General features: G+C 42.0%; 1 protein-coding gene across 2 annotated transcripts; it reads right to left on the bottom strand.

Moving 5' to 3' along the window:
• Positions 1–310: 310 nt before the first annotated feature.
• Positions 311–14,513, bottom strand: LOC135248174 (transcription factor MafK-like). Of its 2 annotated transcripts, XM_064322492.1 has the most exons (4): positions 14,336–14,513; positions 8,153–13,567; positions 5,137–5,210; positions 311–4,940 (listed from the first exon to the last, which is right to left on the bottom strand). In XM_064322492.1, the coding sequence occupies exons 2-4, from the start codon at positions 8,157–8,159 to the stop codon at positions 4,503–4,505; spliced, it is 519 nt and encodes a 172-aa protein (XP_064178562.1). In that variant the 5' UTR covers positions 8,160–13,567; positions 14,336–14,513; the 3' UTR covers positions 311–4,502. The 2 variants fall into 2 exon arrangements, with proteins under 2 accessions (XP_064178562.1, XP_064178563.1); XM_064322493.1 differs by lacking the exon at positions 8,153–13,567 and having other exon boundaries at positions 14,336–14,512.
• Positions 14,514–14,917: the final 404 nt, after the last annotated feature.

The following is a 14,917-nucleotide window of genomic DNA, read 5'->3' as shown; positions in this document are numbered from 1 at the left end:
ATAACCATAGACATGTACTGTTTCCTTGATAAACTGCGTTCATTGATGATACACTACATCAAAAGTTCAAAATATCCAGACTACAGCAATTCAAGGAATTAATTTGATATGCAGATTTTAGTATAGAGTTCGGGATAGTGCTCTGAGGGTGCTAAACGTATGTTTAGCTATCACTAAAAGGAAGGAAAAATCATGCTGTACATCAGATAGTCTCTTATACTTTTACAACAAGCCTATACTCCAATAGAATGAAAATATTATTACTGTCTTCTTTAAATGGTGCTATGGAGTAAAAATGCTGCAGACGGACTCATGATAAAATTGATTTATTGAAAAGTACAAAAACAGGCACAGCAGACATAGTAATAAATTAGGTCCTTATTCTCAGTCAGAGCATGGAAAACAGAAGATGATTTTGTACATGTACATGAGGGTACAGTCACTAATGAACCATAATGAATGTAAATACGTACAATCCAATAATTTATATATAATTAAAATAAACAAAATAAATACCGGAGTACAAATACATATAAACAGAGTAATGAAGTAACAGGTTAAGAGCTTGACCGTTTGTCTACTTCATTAATAGTTTGTCTTGTTACTGTAGTTAGTCACCATTGACCAAACTGCTATAATGAGGAGCACTAGTTTCTACACTTCAAATAACTACTCAGATAGACAATCTAGATTTTTCACATGTATGGACAATTTTATTTTCCAAATGAACACACTGTTCAGCTGTTTGGAAGTCTGTTTGTGGGATTCTTTACCCAAAACCATTCACTTTCATCTTGTAGACATATGTGGATATCTGGTCATTTTTGCAGGCTTTCAGATGCATGTAAAAGTTTAGAGCAGCATACTTTTTAGAGGCAAGTAATTCGCCAAATTGAACAACTGGGTTCAAATTTGTATGTGCGTTCATGGCAAATAGCTTGAAGAAATATCAGAGCAAATATACAATGTATAATTTAAATATAGATACATGTCAGATAATGAATAATTTAAGTTCTAACTCTAAAAGGCCACATACAACACAGTATAAAAATGAAAAGGTACACAATGCAGATAGATGTAGGGTCATCCGTTCTTAATTGCTTTGTCCAATTACACGTTAAACATACAATTACAGAGGGAACACAACACAAAGATACAGTACATATACTTATAAACCAGGGCGTTTCATCTCCACCCTGTCCAGCATCATCATTCTGGTTTCCAGTTCCTGTACTCCTCTGCACTAAACAATGTGAACTTAAGTTAAAGCAACACCACCTCTCAGTTACTTCCCATGTGAACAGTTACCCTACAGTTTTCAGTCTTTACATCTGGGGGCCTGAAGATGAGCACACAGCAGCATGAAAATTATTCAGTTGGACGGGTCTTCACTTTGTAGTACTTTCTCTAGTCCTAAACCATTGCCTATGATTGGCTGGTTTTGAACTATTGACATTCTGGCATTTTAATAGAACCAATGCAGTGTGCACAGTGGGACGAGTGCCCTCACGCAGATTTCCTCACAGCTGTTTTACCTCAGGCATACCACTGGGTGGCAGCATAGAGCAGGGAAGATGATACACTTTGTCATTCTTTTATTTTATGGTTGTGATAAATGGGCCCTCTCTTTCTTCCCGCTGCTGCTAAGAGGAGCAAAATCCACACTGCACACAGGGTGAGTGTGCTGCAGAGAATTCTAAGCTGTGAATCACTGCTACCGACATAAAAAAAGTCTTACAAATGTGACAGGTTCACAAGGGCTGTGGCAACATGCTCTACTGATATAAGGGCTTCCACTCTGAAAAAAAAAACAGGATTTGCTGTTCAAACAGGACATATTCCATCCCTCAGAAGGATAATGAAAAAGTGAAAAGAAAAACCAATGCTTAATCTCGGATGAAGGGTCAGGTTCTTTCTGCAACAGTCTAGAGACGACTGAGCTTTTATGTCTGTGCCAGATTTGCTTTCCTGCTCTGAAAAGGAAGCAAGAAACCCGAGATGCCAACAACAGCCTTAAACAGCCATGGGAAGAAAAGAAGAGGCCTTGTAGTTGTTGGCTCTGTTACAGACGCTCCCAAAAAGACTGTCAGTCACTTGCTTTGCTTGTGTTGCCCTGAGCTGGCTGGGTGTCTGATCACGGATGTAAGAAAGGGCCACAGCTGCCATCAGTCCATAACACGGTGATACGTCACCCTTTACGGACAGCGTCCAAATGAAAATAACCTTTCTCCTAATCTAGCCATGTGATCATAATTGGCCTCCTTTTTGTAAAAAAAAAAAAAAAAAAGAATAAATAAAAAACTGAAAACTGAGTGAACTGAGCAAAATGGTTCATATTTATTTATCTTTAGCCATTAAGTCATTTCCAATGGTTTCCATTAACTGTAAATGCTCATTTTTAGCAGGATAGGTGGATTTATTAGCTGTATTTGCAAGGCTTCAATGGGCTACAATGAACTTATACCCTCAGCACAATGGAGGAAGTAAACACACTGGTGATATACATACGAAAGACACTACTGCTAAAAGGACTCTGTGACATAGTGACATTTCTGCTAATGTACTTAGTAGGGGAGGTGATAACAGGATTATACCCCTCCATTTCACACCCTGAAAATATAGAGCACAATATATACTGAAATAATAATGCATAGGACATGTATATGAAAACACAAAACGACAATGATAAAAGAGCACAGCAATGGCCTTGCTTAGTAACGCAGAGGGCCAAACAGCAGCAAAGTCTTCACCCCCCACAAGCCCATACTCTACAGCAGGGTTTAGCAGTTGGGGAGGGGGGGGAGGGGGTTAGAGTCGTGTCCACCGGGTAAGAAAGAACCCCAACACAAGATAACTTTCACTTCTCTGGACTGATGTCACAGCACATCAGTAAATCATGTGACACATGCAGTTCAACACCTGGGTTTAAGGTGTGTGCCAAGTCTGGTGAGCAGTCTGAGCTCACTACCTTCAGAACGCAGCATACCTGTTGGATTTGTGGCTTTCTGAAGTTTGTGCTTTATTAACAATATTCCTAATGCCAATGGTGTGTTCCATAATGAAATAATCTCTGAAAAACAGCATCAGGATTAAAATCTTGAGTATTCAATTTATTAGTTGTGTGCAACAACTAAATACCATGCTATCTTTCCATTTTATGTTCTGGGGAAGTTAATGTACGGAGGTTCTTTTTACCCTAATGTTCGTGTCAAAGTATTATATTATGACCATACAACATGCTGTATGAACTTAACCAACACCGGCAGTGGCACTTCCTGGTGACCGAGCACTGGGAATGGTTTCCTGAGGACGGAATTTTCCACAAAATGGGCTAAAAGCTGCAGTTATGAACTTGTTCCAATCTTCTTTTATGTTAAAACAAAACAAAGTCATTTAAATCTGTAATATACAGGAAACAGTCAGACTGCATGTAATTGTTGATGGTTCCCATTATCTCTATATCCAATATGGATTACCTTCCACAAAGAACGGCATTGGTAGTGTGAGTTCAGAATGGAAAACATCTATAAAGACCATATAAAAGCTAGTTCCCCTCACATTCTTGTAAACCGCATCAAAAATTTAAACCATGTTATGTTATAAAAATAAACCACATTGAATGCTATTAGCTTCATACAGGACAGATAGCTCTAAAATCTCACCAAGGTGCCTAAGGCAGCCTATAGTTTCACAATTTCATACTTAAAAAAAAAACAAACAAAAAAAACAAGTGCTCTTGTATACTGTGATTGACAGTAATCCGTTAAGTGCCATTCATGATTAGCATTTATTATTGTTAATTAGCCAGAGAGCTGGCTTGTTTTCCTGTACATTTACTTCTATTCTAATGAGCGCTATAGAGATCAGCATACCACATCCCTCACAATAACAGCCCTGCGGTGCCCGTTGGTTCTTCTCAGCTTAGATTGCCATCTCTGAAAGTACGCTTTTCTGTGTGTAGCACATAGCCATGTCAGCATGGGGTGCTGCATTTAACAAAAAAGCAACTTAACTGCAGATTTTCACAATAGCATTGTGCTGATTATCGTCAAAAGCATTATTGTCTCTAGTTTTCTTATAGTAACTATTGTTTTGCCATTATCATAACTATAGCATACGTTTTCATATCTGACATAAAGTTTAGATACTACAAGCATCAGACCTGTCTCAGACTAGTGCTGTTGCCTCAGATCGTATGAAGTACTCGTTCACACTTCAGTAAGTGCTTTACTCTGTAAAAGTCCCTTTATATGGGAACAGCCTGCCCTGCCGGTGCTGGGTTTTTTTTTTTCTTTTTCTTTTTGCACAGTACACAGACAGTGTAAAGTAGAGAGGTGACAGTGAGCTTAGGTCATGGCAGAATCAGCCTCGGCGTGGAACTGTAGGATAGGGGTGGGGCCCCCCCAGCGCAACTCCCATCAGCTGAGCTCCTTCTCAGCGCGGGGCGGGTCTGGCCAGGGGGCAACCCTGCCTTGCTTGCGGCGAGTCCTGCCCCGTGAGCATTAGGAGGGGGTGGCGGAGAAAGGGGCGGGGCCCGCGTTGTGATTGGTCGACTTGACGATGGTGATGACGCTGGTGGTGGCCACCTTCCCGGAGGCGAGCGGGCCGCGGGCGACGGTCCGGGCGAAGCACTGCAGGGCCTCGTACTTGGCCCTCAGGGCGTCCAGCTCCAGCCGCATGCTGGCGTTCTCCCGGGCCAGCTTGTCCACCTCCCTCTGGAGCTCGGTCTTCTGGCGCTCCAGCTCCTCCTTCTGGGTCACACGCTTGATGCGGCAGCTGGCCGCGTAGCCGCGGTTCTTCAGGGTCCGCCGCCGCTGCTTCAGCCGCACCACGTCCTCCTTGGTCAGCCCCCGGAGGTGCTGGTTGAGCTGGCGCACCGTCATGGCCACCAGCTCTTCGTCGCTGAGGGCCGGGGCATTCTCCCCCACCTCCTTCTTTACCTGCGAGCCAGAGAATAGGATTAGATTCAGACCAGCTTTCCCTCAATTACAGAGAAACTTCCCACAAAGCCACGCTTGTCAAAATGAATGTTTTTTTTATGCCGAATGGGGATGCTCTGATCATAGGAAAAATAATACAGTTAATTTTCACCTGATTAGTATACGGCTATGTGCCATTGATCTGCAGTGCACTTACCTTTAAAGCTTTGCTTGCTTTAAAATTAGTCGTCATACCCTGCATGCATTCAGCTGGATCCCTCAGAAAGGTTACTGGAAAAGAAAATAAGAGAAATGATGTTATGAAATTTGCGCGCACTTAATAAACCAACAAGCATCCTGTGCCAATCAGATTCAGAGGGATTCATTGAGATACGGGTGGAATAACAGGTAGCTGCCAGCAGAGGTCAGCAGTCACACACCATGTGAATACACCACGCAGCCACCGCCTGTTGTGTTTACCACTGCCTGCTCTCAAAGTGTAGTTCATTGGAGTGTGGCTGTGTGAAAGCAGGTCGTCTCAACGCTACCTAGACTGACGCACCGTCTGGTCTCTCGAGGGATCATCCCCGCTCTATTTTTACAAATTCAGCTTCCTAGAAATTCCCCTGCACGGGCAAGCTTACGCTTTCTAGACTGGCCGGTGTCAACACCGTCTGCGCTGACTTTGAACTGCCAAGCCATCCTCCAGGCCCCATTTCAAACCCACTACCCCGCTGTCAGTCTGAGAATTCCACCCGAGCTTCGTCTAAGGCCGTTGCCATAGGAACGCCAGGCGGCAGACCCTAGGCCACCGGGCGAGGGTGAGTAGGAGAGCACGTCACATGAACAGCCAAACAGTAAACAAGCATTCATAACATGGCCACACACATGGTACACATTACCAGCCTTTGGCCGTTCTGACTATCACGTAGTTATCCAGCAGGGCATAAGTACCAGCAGGAGGTCTGCTCTGAAGAGATCTGCAACAGACCACACTACAAGCAAACGTGCCAAATCTTTGCTTGGCGCTGTTGACAAACCCAAAAAAAAGCCTTCGATAACATGACCTAGATGTGTAAAGATGTCTGTCGATAGCTTGTAGTAAAATGAGGTATCGATTTATCTAATCTGTTTGTCAGACCTGATCCATATTCACTTTTAACACGTGTGTAAATGGTTCAGATCAATCATCCATTTCCCCACTGAAACAGTAAGTATGACTGGGGTTATACAGGGAGTCATCAGCATCAAGCAGCCAAGGTACATTGTACAAGTCGGAGACTTGGTGACAAAATATTCAGGACAAAATTATTGCATTAGAAACATTTTAAAAGTTTAAACAACAAAAAAAACCAAAAAAAAACCCAATTTTAAATAATTAAAATGTACCGTTTTTAAGTACAAACTGGATAAAATTGGAGGGTGACCTGCACTTGCAAGCAACGTGGAACACTCGAGGAGAGAGAGAGTCAGAGTGGAATAGTTTCCCCTACACAGTCACTGTTGTATTTTTGCCTTCAGACAATGCTCTTTATCAGGTTTAAAACTGGGCCCTGTAAGCCAGATCCTCTTACACAGGGCTTTCCTGCACTGTTTTCCATTTCCTTATTTAACTCTGCCGGTTATATTTAGCCCTGCGCTCTGACAGGCAGTTCCGCCAGCTAAACACTTTGCGTAAAAGTGCAAAGTGGGTCGACATCGGGTTCTGCATTTCTCCTTATGTAGTCTTTTGAGCCCAGCTTTAAAAATTTTTTTTAAAAAGCACAAAGCAAAAAAGGGAAGTTGCCAACATGTGGGTGGGTTCAGCGTCGTTCTTTTGGGAATTCCAGTATTGCCAGTACATTTCCTGACATTCCCAATATAGGTGCAATCTCAAATGAACCATTTGATCTTTGCTGCTGGTTAACCATTCTGGTTGGATTTCTCATATATTGGGATTCCACTGTAACCTAGTCACACGAGGGAGGAAGAGTGGTGTGTTTACACATTGCTGCGTAACTGACTTTCTCTCAGGTTTCAAGCCATCCATCTGGTTTGCGTTTGTTAGCCCTAACCAGAGGCTGCCGTACAGCAGCTTATTCATGCCCTATTGTCTGTCTCAAGACAGGATAATTGATGCTGATTGGGCCTCAAACACGCACGGACTGTGATTGTAAGCAGCAGTGCTACATGTAGCCACTCCCCCCCCCACAAACCCCCAGGAGACTGCCCTGTTCAGAGGTTCTGGTCCACTGGAAACAGTCTGGACTGCTTTGGGAGCCCAGTTGCGAGCGCTCTGGGGACTTTCGAGGCGAGGGGGGAATTTCTCTTTCTGGGAAAAAAGGAAAGGCCTGGGATAGCTACGTCAAGCCTCGCGTGGTCGGCCCATTAAGTCACTGCTGTAACTGAGGCAGATGAGGATAAATGCCCTGACAGCAGCTTGGCCTGGCGCTGTGAGTGTTGCGTCACGGCAGGACCCTCCGTCTCTTTCCAGGCAATGCAGCGGCGTCCGTGAGAGAAAGGGCCTCCGCTGTAAATGCAATGGGGGAGTTTTCCTTTCCGCGAAAAAAGGAAAGGCCTGGAATAATGCTTTGTCCCCCACCCCCACCCCCCCCAGCCCTACCGAAAATGAATAAAAATAAACACAGAAAACGCTGGTTTCCAAATTTTTGCTGTCATACGTTTTGAGGTGCGAGGGGACAAAACGTCAAGAGAGCAGAGCAACGAGAAAAGCCACAAAGGGGGGGCGGTGCACAGACGAGAACCACAAAGCCACATTAATCACTGTACACAAAATAGACAGCCGTACTTTTCCATGGGTTGAGGGGTGACAGCTCACACTTAACACACACTAATGGGAGGAGGACATTTTTCACTGTAAAAACGCACTCCTCCCAATGGTTTCCAGGAAAGGTATGGAATTAGGATCTGTGCACAACACAGAATCTGCCACAAAACCATAAAAAATTGACCATCAAATCTGCCTCAAAACCATAAACATAAGGAAGCTGCCTTGCTCACGTAAAACAATACAGTGTATTGAGTCCTGATCACTGAACAGCACTGCTGAGAAGCAAGAATGGGGTTAAGACCAGTATCCCAGGGGGTACTGCTAGACACCTGACTGTAGCCTTCAGTTTAGCTGACTGTATGATTCTGATTATAGACCATCAACATTCTACAGCCATAGCCAAGTTGTACATGGAGAGCAGTATCTACAGAAGGACATTCTGATGAGAATAAAAGCAGTTTACCAGTCATGGGAGAGGCGCTGACTGTGTCACAATCGTATCAGGTCGTGTACATCTTGAGGGAATCAGTCGTGCAGGAACCCACTGGTCTTGCACAGGGAAGCTATGACAAAATGCAGCAGGCTTCGGGGCTTGCTGCAATGTGATAAGAGCCTTACTCTTATTTTCCATGTCCCTGCACTGTTCTCCTGACGTGCTGAAGTCACTGTACACTGTGCCTGCCATATCACACTGCACAGGAATTCATAAAATGTCTGAACCTCTGTACCTGCCAACTCAGGCTGAGTTTGAGTTACAGCCATTTTAAATGGGACCGAGAATAATGGTGCTGTCACCAACTGACAGCACAACACTGCTGAGAACTTACTCCACAGATTTAACAATGTATGCCAGCAATTAATGTTGCTTATAACGTGCTCCCGAAAGCACAATCCATCAGGCTCTTGACAACGTTTTACTGCCTAGTTTCTCCGAACGGGACGAATATAAGAATCACAAGAACGAAAGATTGGTGGGACGGCAAGAAAACGCACACCCACGCCGCTGCCATTTCGCCGCACAATATTTACTCAAGCATGAAACCCTGGCTTGAGAAACTTTCTTTGCAGAGGAGCAGATTTGCTTCAAACAGTGCCGCTTACGCCGAAAAACATGTGTAAGCAGGTCTGAGAATGGCCAGCAGTGCTCCGCCCACACTCAGACCGCATAGCTGCGAACTCAAACAATGTGACATAGCATTCCAGTGAGTCAGACCCTGCTAACCTCCGCAAGGAAACTCCAGAGAGAAACATTCTTTGATCAAAGAGCGCTTTCACTTAAACTGCCTTTTTTTTAAATAGACCGCAGTGCTTTGCTGTTACTTATAAATGCCAATATATTGATCGCAATCCTGCTCTACTCATTTAAACATTTGTTGATTGTTTTTACTTGTTTGTTTTTGATCTTCAAATATGAGGGAAAAAGCAACTTAAACGGCTTGAGAACATCCGATTGGACAAAGAAGCGCATTTACGAGATTAGTGTTTGGAACTTGGATCCCATAATCACAGATTTCTCTGTGCGCTGACGTACTTTAAAAAGCCAATCCCAGCATTACTTTCCATTGCTTAACTCATTGCACATCCTTATCAGCATTTTTCTCAAGAATTCCCCGTTCTGTTACATCCTTATACAAACTCCAGGACCTAGGGCAGAACTGGGAAGGAAACTAGAACACACTTAAACTCCTGATTATTCATTTTTACTTCCAGATTTTATTAATCAAATTAAACAGGAAAGAATAAGTAAACTCCTTTCAAATCCCTACTTTATTTCATGTAGAAATAGTAGCTTGATGTGAATGCCTAATTTCCTTAATTTCACTAATCAGCTTAATATTCACAGAAGCAGGAACATCGTTATCAACTATGCAAAAATATGAATCTCTCTGGAGTATTCACAAGGTATTCTTTGAGGAGCGTATCTAATGAACGGGAAAAAATAATTAAAACTGAATGAAAACTATGCTAACTATTCATATTCATAACTATTCATTTTGTTTTCAATGTAAGCATGAATTCAAAATCAAGAAACTTTGACTCTCCATGTCCTTAAAGAAAAATACAGTAGCCAAATGCAGCTCAAGACTTGCTAAGGTATCGTTTTCATCACCTTATTGAAGTTAACTGCCATGAGGTGCTTTGCGGTCATTAGCAGAGTGAAACTGATATGACTGGATTGGTCCAACATTCTTCAGCCAAAGGATGGCACCAAAAACAGGCTTTCATCATCCAGTGGTATTGGTGAACAACAGAACCTTGTGAAATGTGATCCTGACTTGTTTTTGTAAGTCAGTGACAGGCTTGAATTCAAAACTCGCATATAGGCTCAGTCAAGACAGGTGTGAATACAAACAGCTTACACAGGGAAATTAAATTGCAGCCTCTGCATCTGGAGTGTGTAAGTAAGCATACCTCACCGTTAAGAAGGGACTTGTTTGGCAACCTTGGCTGATGGTTAAATGATCTAATTGAGGAACTGAACCGTGGTGTTGATGCAACAGCTAGGTCCCCCCATAAGCAAATGCCTTAAATACACCAAGCACTTTGTGTGGCTCACCCAGCCTTACAGGGAGGCACACAGGCCCTTTCCATGGTTTGCAGCTCTCCACACTGCGCAAATGTTTGATGAAATATTACACAAGGTAGGGGGAGGGGGCGGTGGGTGGGCATTGCTGAGCTATGAGTCACACCAGCTAATGGTAGGAGTAAGTTCCAGAGGCAAGAGAGCACACCCTTCCAGTTGACGTTTCCTGGACAATCCTGTTGCTTAAGCGGACAGAAGGAAAGGTCCAGCTATATGTGAGAATGGTTGGCATTGCCACCCAAACTTAGTGGCTGGCAAGAGGAGTGAAAAACCTATGCTTGGATTCATTTCCCAACCATGGAATGCTGGCATAGTAAAGAATCTCAGGCATCTGCAGATCGGGGACAAATATTTCCAGTTTTTACATTAGACCCAAAAATTCCACTCCGGTGCAGAGCAGGTATGGAAAACACATCAGCGGTCAGCTAGGCCCCAATGAAAATTCTGGAGGATCCTTCATAACCACAGATTGCTAAACGTCAGTGACAAATCATTTATTTACTCCAAACTGTTCTGACCACAAAGTGGTGAAGCTGTTACGCTCAACTCCAGGAAGTCCCTTGGTGAAGTGGGAAAGCCCAAGATGCAAATTGACTGCAGTAGCTCACAGCACTACACAAGCTTACTTGTGCAAACAGTATAATCCAACATTCTAGGACATGCTTCTGTCAGCCACAGGGTTACAAAAATGCAAATATTTTGACAAATATTCACCCAGAAACTGGTTAGAAAAACCACTCCAGTTCATTTTCAATCATTTGTTGGACTACCTAGGTAATGCTTAAACTTAAATTAAACATTTCAGGCTTTGCCCAGGAATTTTCCAGATATGAATAAAACCTAATATTCATAATCGTGGTGTCCAAATTGGTTGTTTCAAAGCTGATTTGAAAATATTTATTCATCTCTGTAAAACCACAATAGTTATGATGACTTCCTGACAATATGGACACACAAACCAATACTACTGACCATTGTGAATTTAGAGAAGAGGTAGGAAACCAGTACTGTCATCTGAATACTAGTATCATACTTCTCATACATCATTTTTCAATGTGCGCATATTCAGACCATTAAAAATGTGGTATACTGTACTTGAAGGAAAGATTCTCTTCCTTTTTTGACAGCTCGAGGAAGAGAGTCGTACTTATTTTTGAGAAAACCCAGAAAGAACAATGACTCAAGCGCATAGAAAAATGAAAGACTCTGACATTTGTGGCCCTCCTACACAGTACTTTGGTTACTGAACCAGTGCAGAATATGATAAGGCACTGAACAAATTCCTCTCTGTTTATGACAGAGCACACACAAACGGGGGCAACGCCACCACCCAAAGAGGGAAGTCATCTCACACCAAGTGACTCAGGGTCTTTTTGCTGTGGCCACATGATGCACACACAACGTATGGAAAAAAAGACAACTCTTCACCAACCTAAACCAGTCCATAGCTTTTCAATGAGAGCGACCTGTTTCTGTGTTTTCCCCAGGATTTTCCATGACAGCAAAGGTCAAGAGGACCATCTAAGGACTTGATCTTCAGCCAAAGACAGTAGTCAGTACCAAAACAGGAAATTACTTTCTTTCGCCCAAAATCACCAACAGTGGAATCCAAACTCTGTCCACTTACAGAATATTAAAATATTTGGTTTCTGGTGCAGTTTAACTTTTTTTAAAGTAATATAGTGGGTATGCCATTGACCTCAGGTTTAATTAGTTTCCCCACATGTGAATTAAAGTTGTCTTGTTACTCCATATTACAAACGGTTACTGAGTAGAAGATTTGTCTGATACACAGCCAACAAACATTTTTTGAGTTCCTTCTCACACTTGCAGTAGTGATGATGAATGTCTACGCGTTTATGAGCAGACTAAGTTCCACCCGTACTCTGCCAAAAATGTCTTGCACTTTTCACAGTGGAAAAGCTTCTGGGGAGGATCAGCACTGAGACTTCAGTCCGTCTGTATTTATGCAATAAACTAAAAAATGTCACAGACAGTTTAACGGGCAGACTGAATAGCCTACATGACATGACAACAGCTTGCACACCATCCCTATGCACTTTCACATTTTATCCGACTAGCAAGGGAAAGCTCTATCTATAGACTCCACCCAGTGTAGGGTTCCAAACCATACAGGTCTCTAAATTGCCGTCAGGATGCACATTTTCATTCATTTTTGGCTATTTAAGATGGCACCTCTACTTGCTCATTTGTGCCTTTATCCTTTTAAATTGAATAACTAATGACAGTTCTGTTATTTGCCAGAGGGGAAATGAATCATAATATCCAGTAATGACTCACCTTTCCTAAATAACAGGGTGTAGTTCCTTGCTTAAAGCCGAATAAAATTCCAGCCAGAATCAAATATTTTCTGCTAAATGGAGTGATTCCCTTAAATGCACGCCAGTAACAAGTGGGATTTAACATAGTGCCTAATATACCATTTTACATAATAATAATAATAAAACAGGTTCCCTACAATCCAGCCCACAACCAAGTGTTTAATTATAACAATCTCTTAAATCATTTGTAATTCACTGACTAGCCATCGCTCTGGTTTATTGCTGATCAGGCAGTGAGAGGTTAGTCTATATCATAAGCATTTTGCCTATTCTGCAGTTTGGAAACAGTAGTACAGCTACGGCTAATTTAAAAGGTCTAACATAAAGCATTCCCTCAATCAGAAGACAGACATCTAGACAGACACAGGACTATGTGCGGCGACTCTTGAGTATTATCATTTCGCTTGATTAACGAAATACCGTTTTTGTTTTGAAAATGGAAATGTTTTCCATTGCCCTAAATTCAACCACAGCAGTAACCTGTCAATTTCAAGAGAAATAGCATTAGGCGTCTCACAATTTGTCTAGTTCATCATTATTTACATACACGATAGGAAAGAACGCATTCCAGATTATTCACTGAATGTTTTTGTATGTATGAATGTCCGTATGCCCATGACAATATTCCATGCCTAGCCGTCTGTCAAAAAGGTACTTCGCAAGATAATCATTCATGCGAAATCGTGTGACAGGCTACATGTGTGCGGATGATATGAAAACGTGAATTGCACAAGCACAACACGGCATAGCGAACACAATAAATGGACAATTTTGTTAATCACCAGTATTTTTTACAGCTTTATAACAGTTATTTCATGCACGTCAGAAAGCTACTGTGTTCGTCATCTTTCCTCCGTTCCAGGCGTGTTTTCGCCCAGTTGCTTCTTCGATGCGATCATTCTTCTCTATGAAGTAGGCTACGGATACCACGCCTCCTTGCTCCGAGATCGCTCTAAAATGCAAAACAAACGAGGGCTCTTTGATCTGAGAAAGTGTACTACACTAGGGGTTTCGCCATGGGATCTGTACAGAATGCGTCATGTTTCATTCTCCTACAGCCGACTCCCTCCAGCCTTCGTTTGGGTGGTCTACTCGCATACATTACCATAACCATTGTACTAAAATTCCAAAAAGCAGGGCACGTATTGTTTTCTAACAGAAAAAAAATCAGAAACTTACCGCAAATAGGCCTACGGTATGTTACTTAAAAGTTGTAAATATTCAAAAAAATTCACCAAGTATTTACGCCAATCACTGGAAACTAACTATCATCCATCCAATCTGAAAAATACTTGACGAACTACCCCGAATTAGCCTGCACTCACGTAAACAAAAATGATGAGAAATAATTGGAATAAACGTGTCAATTTGAACATCATGTCACAATAATTTTGCTTTTATCAACAACTAAAAGTTAAGAAAAAACGGTTATCATCATATCATCTCGCCTTATTGCGAACACGTGTTCATGAGTATTGAGTAATGTCGCAATGAAATGTTTACAACACGAAATAACTTTTTACGCGATCATATCATTTCAGACTAGTGGATGTGTAACTGTTTTTGATTCAGTTAAAATTTTAAATTCCATACTTCCATGCGCTACGCAGGTTGGCGACTTTTTGTAGATAGCCTACTTCTGCTCATCACCCTGCTAACACCATAAATTTAAGGAGGAATTTAAAAACTGCTTCTTTTTTTAAATTAATTGAAATCTTACCTTAGGACGTGGTTGTTTAATTAGAGACTTCAAAAATCTCTTGTTGTTGTCGGCTACGGCGTGATGTAGTTTATATCAACCAGAGGAAAGCTCCCAGCAGTCGAACCGACATGTATCCCAATTCCAAACTACAAAACAACAACAATGTATCAACATTCCACTCTATGTTTCCGCAAGCACTTACGTCACCAATTCTGGCGACCGCCCCTTCCATTCATGAAAATAACTTTGTACTGACGTCATCCAGGCGGGAAACTAGAGGAAGCCAGAAATAGAATGGGGTAATAAAGGAGCAGCTGCTTAATGCTTTCTGAGAGTTAAAACGATCCATGTTTGTTCATGAATACAAGCTTTTAAATATAATAATATTGTATGTTTATTATCAGCTAAGATAAGCATCTTTCAAATTTAGCCTATGTCAACGAAGTTATTGTAATCCAGTGTTTATATGAACTCTGGATCCATACGAATCACAGTTTAAAGATGATACAGCAGGTTTGGGGGTGCCAATATTCCTAATCCGTTAAAATACAATGCGTTGTTTCATGTCTCAACGCCATCCTCGTATGCCAAATCAAACCA

The sequence above is a fragment of the Anguilla rostrata genome, chromosome 2 (genome assembly GCF_018555375.3).
Source record: "Anguilla rostrata isolate EN2019 chromosome 2, ASM1855537v3, whole genome shotgun sequence".
Lineage (NCBI taxonomy): Eukaryota > Metazoa > Chordata > Actinopteri > Anguilliformes > Anguillidae > Anguilla > Anguilla rostrata.
The sequence above is the reverse complement of the archived record's forward strand: the minus strand, read 5'-3'. Positions and strand labels throughout refer to the sequence as shown.

Coding starts and splice junctions, on each gene's coding strand:
- LOC135248174 (XM_064322492.1), bottom strand. Junction 4,941..5,136: donor AAGCAAGCAAAGCTTTAAAG/GTAAGTGCACTG, acceptor TCTGGCTCGCAG/GTAAAGAAGGAGGTGGGGGA.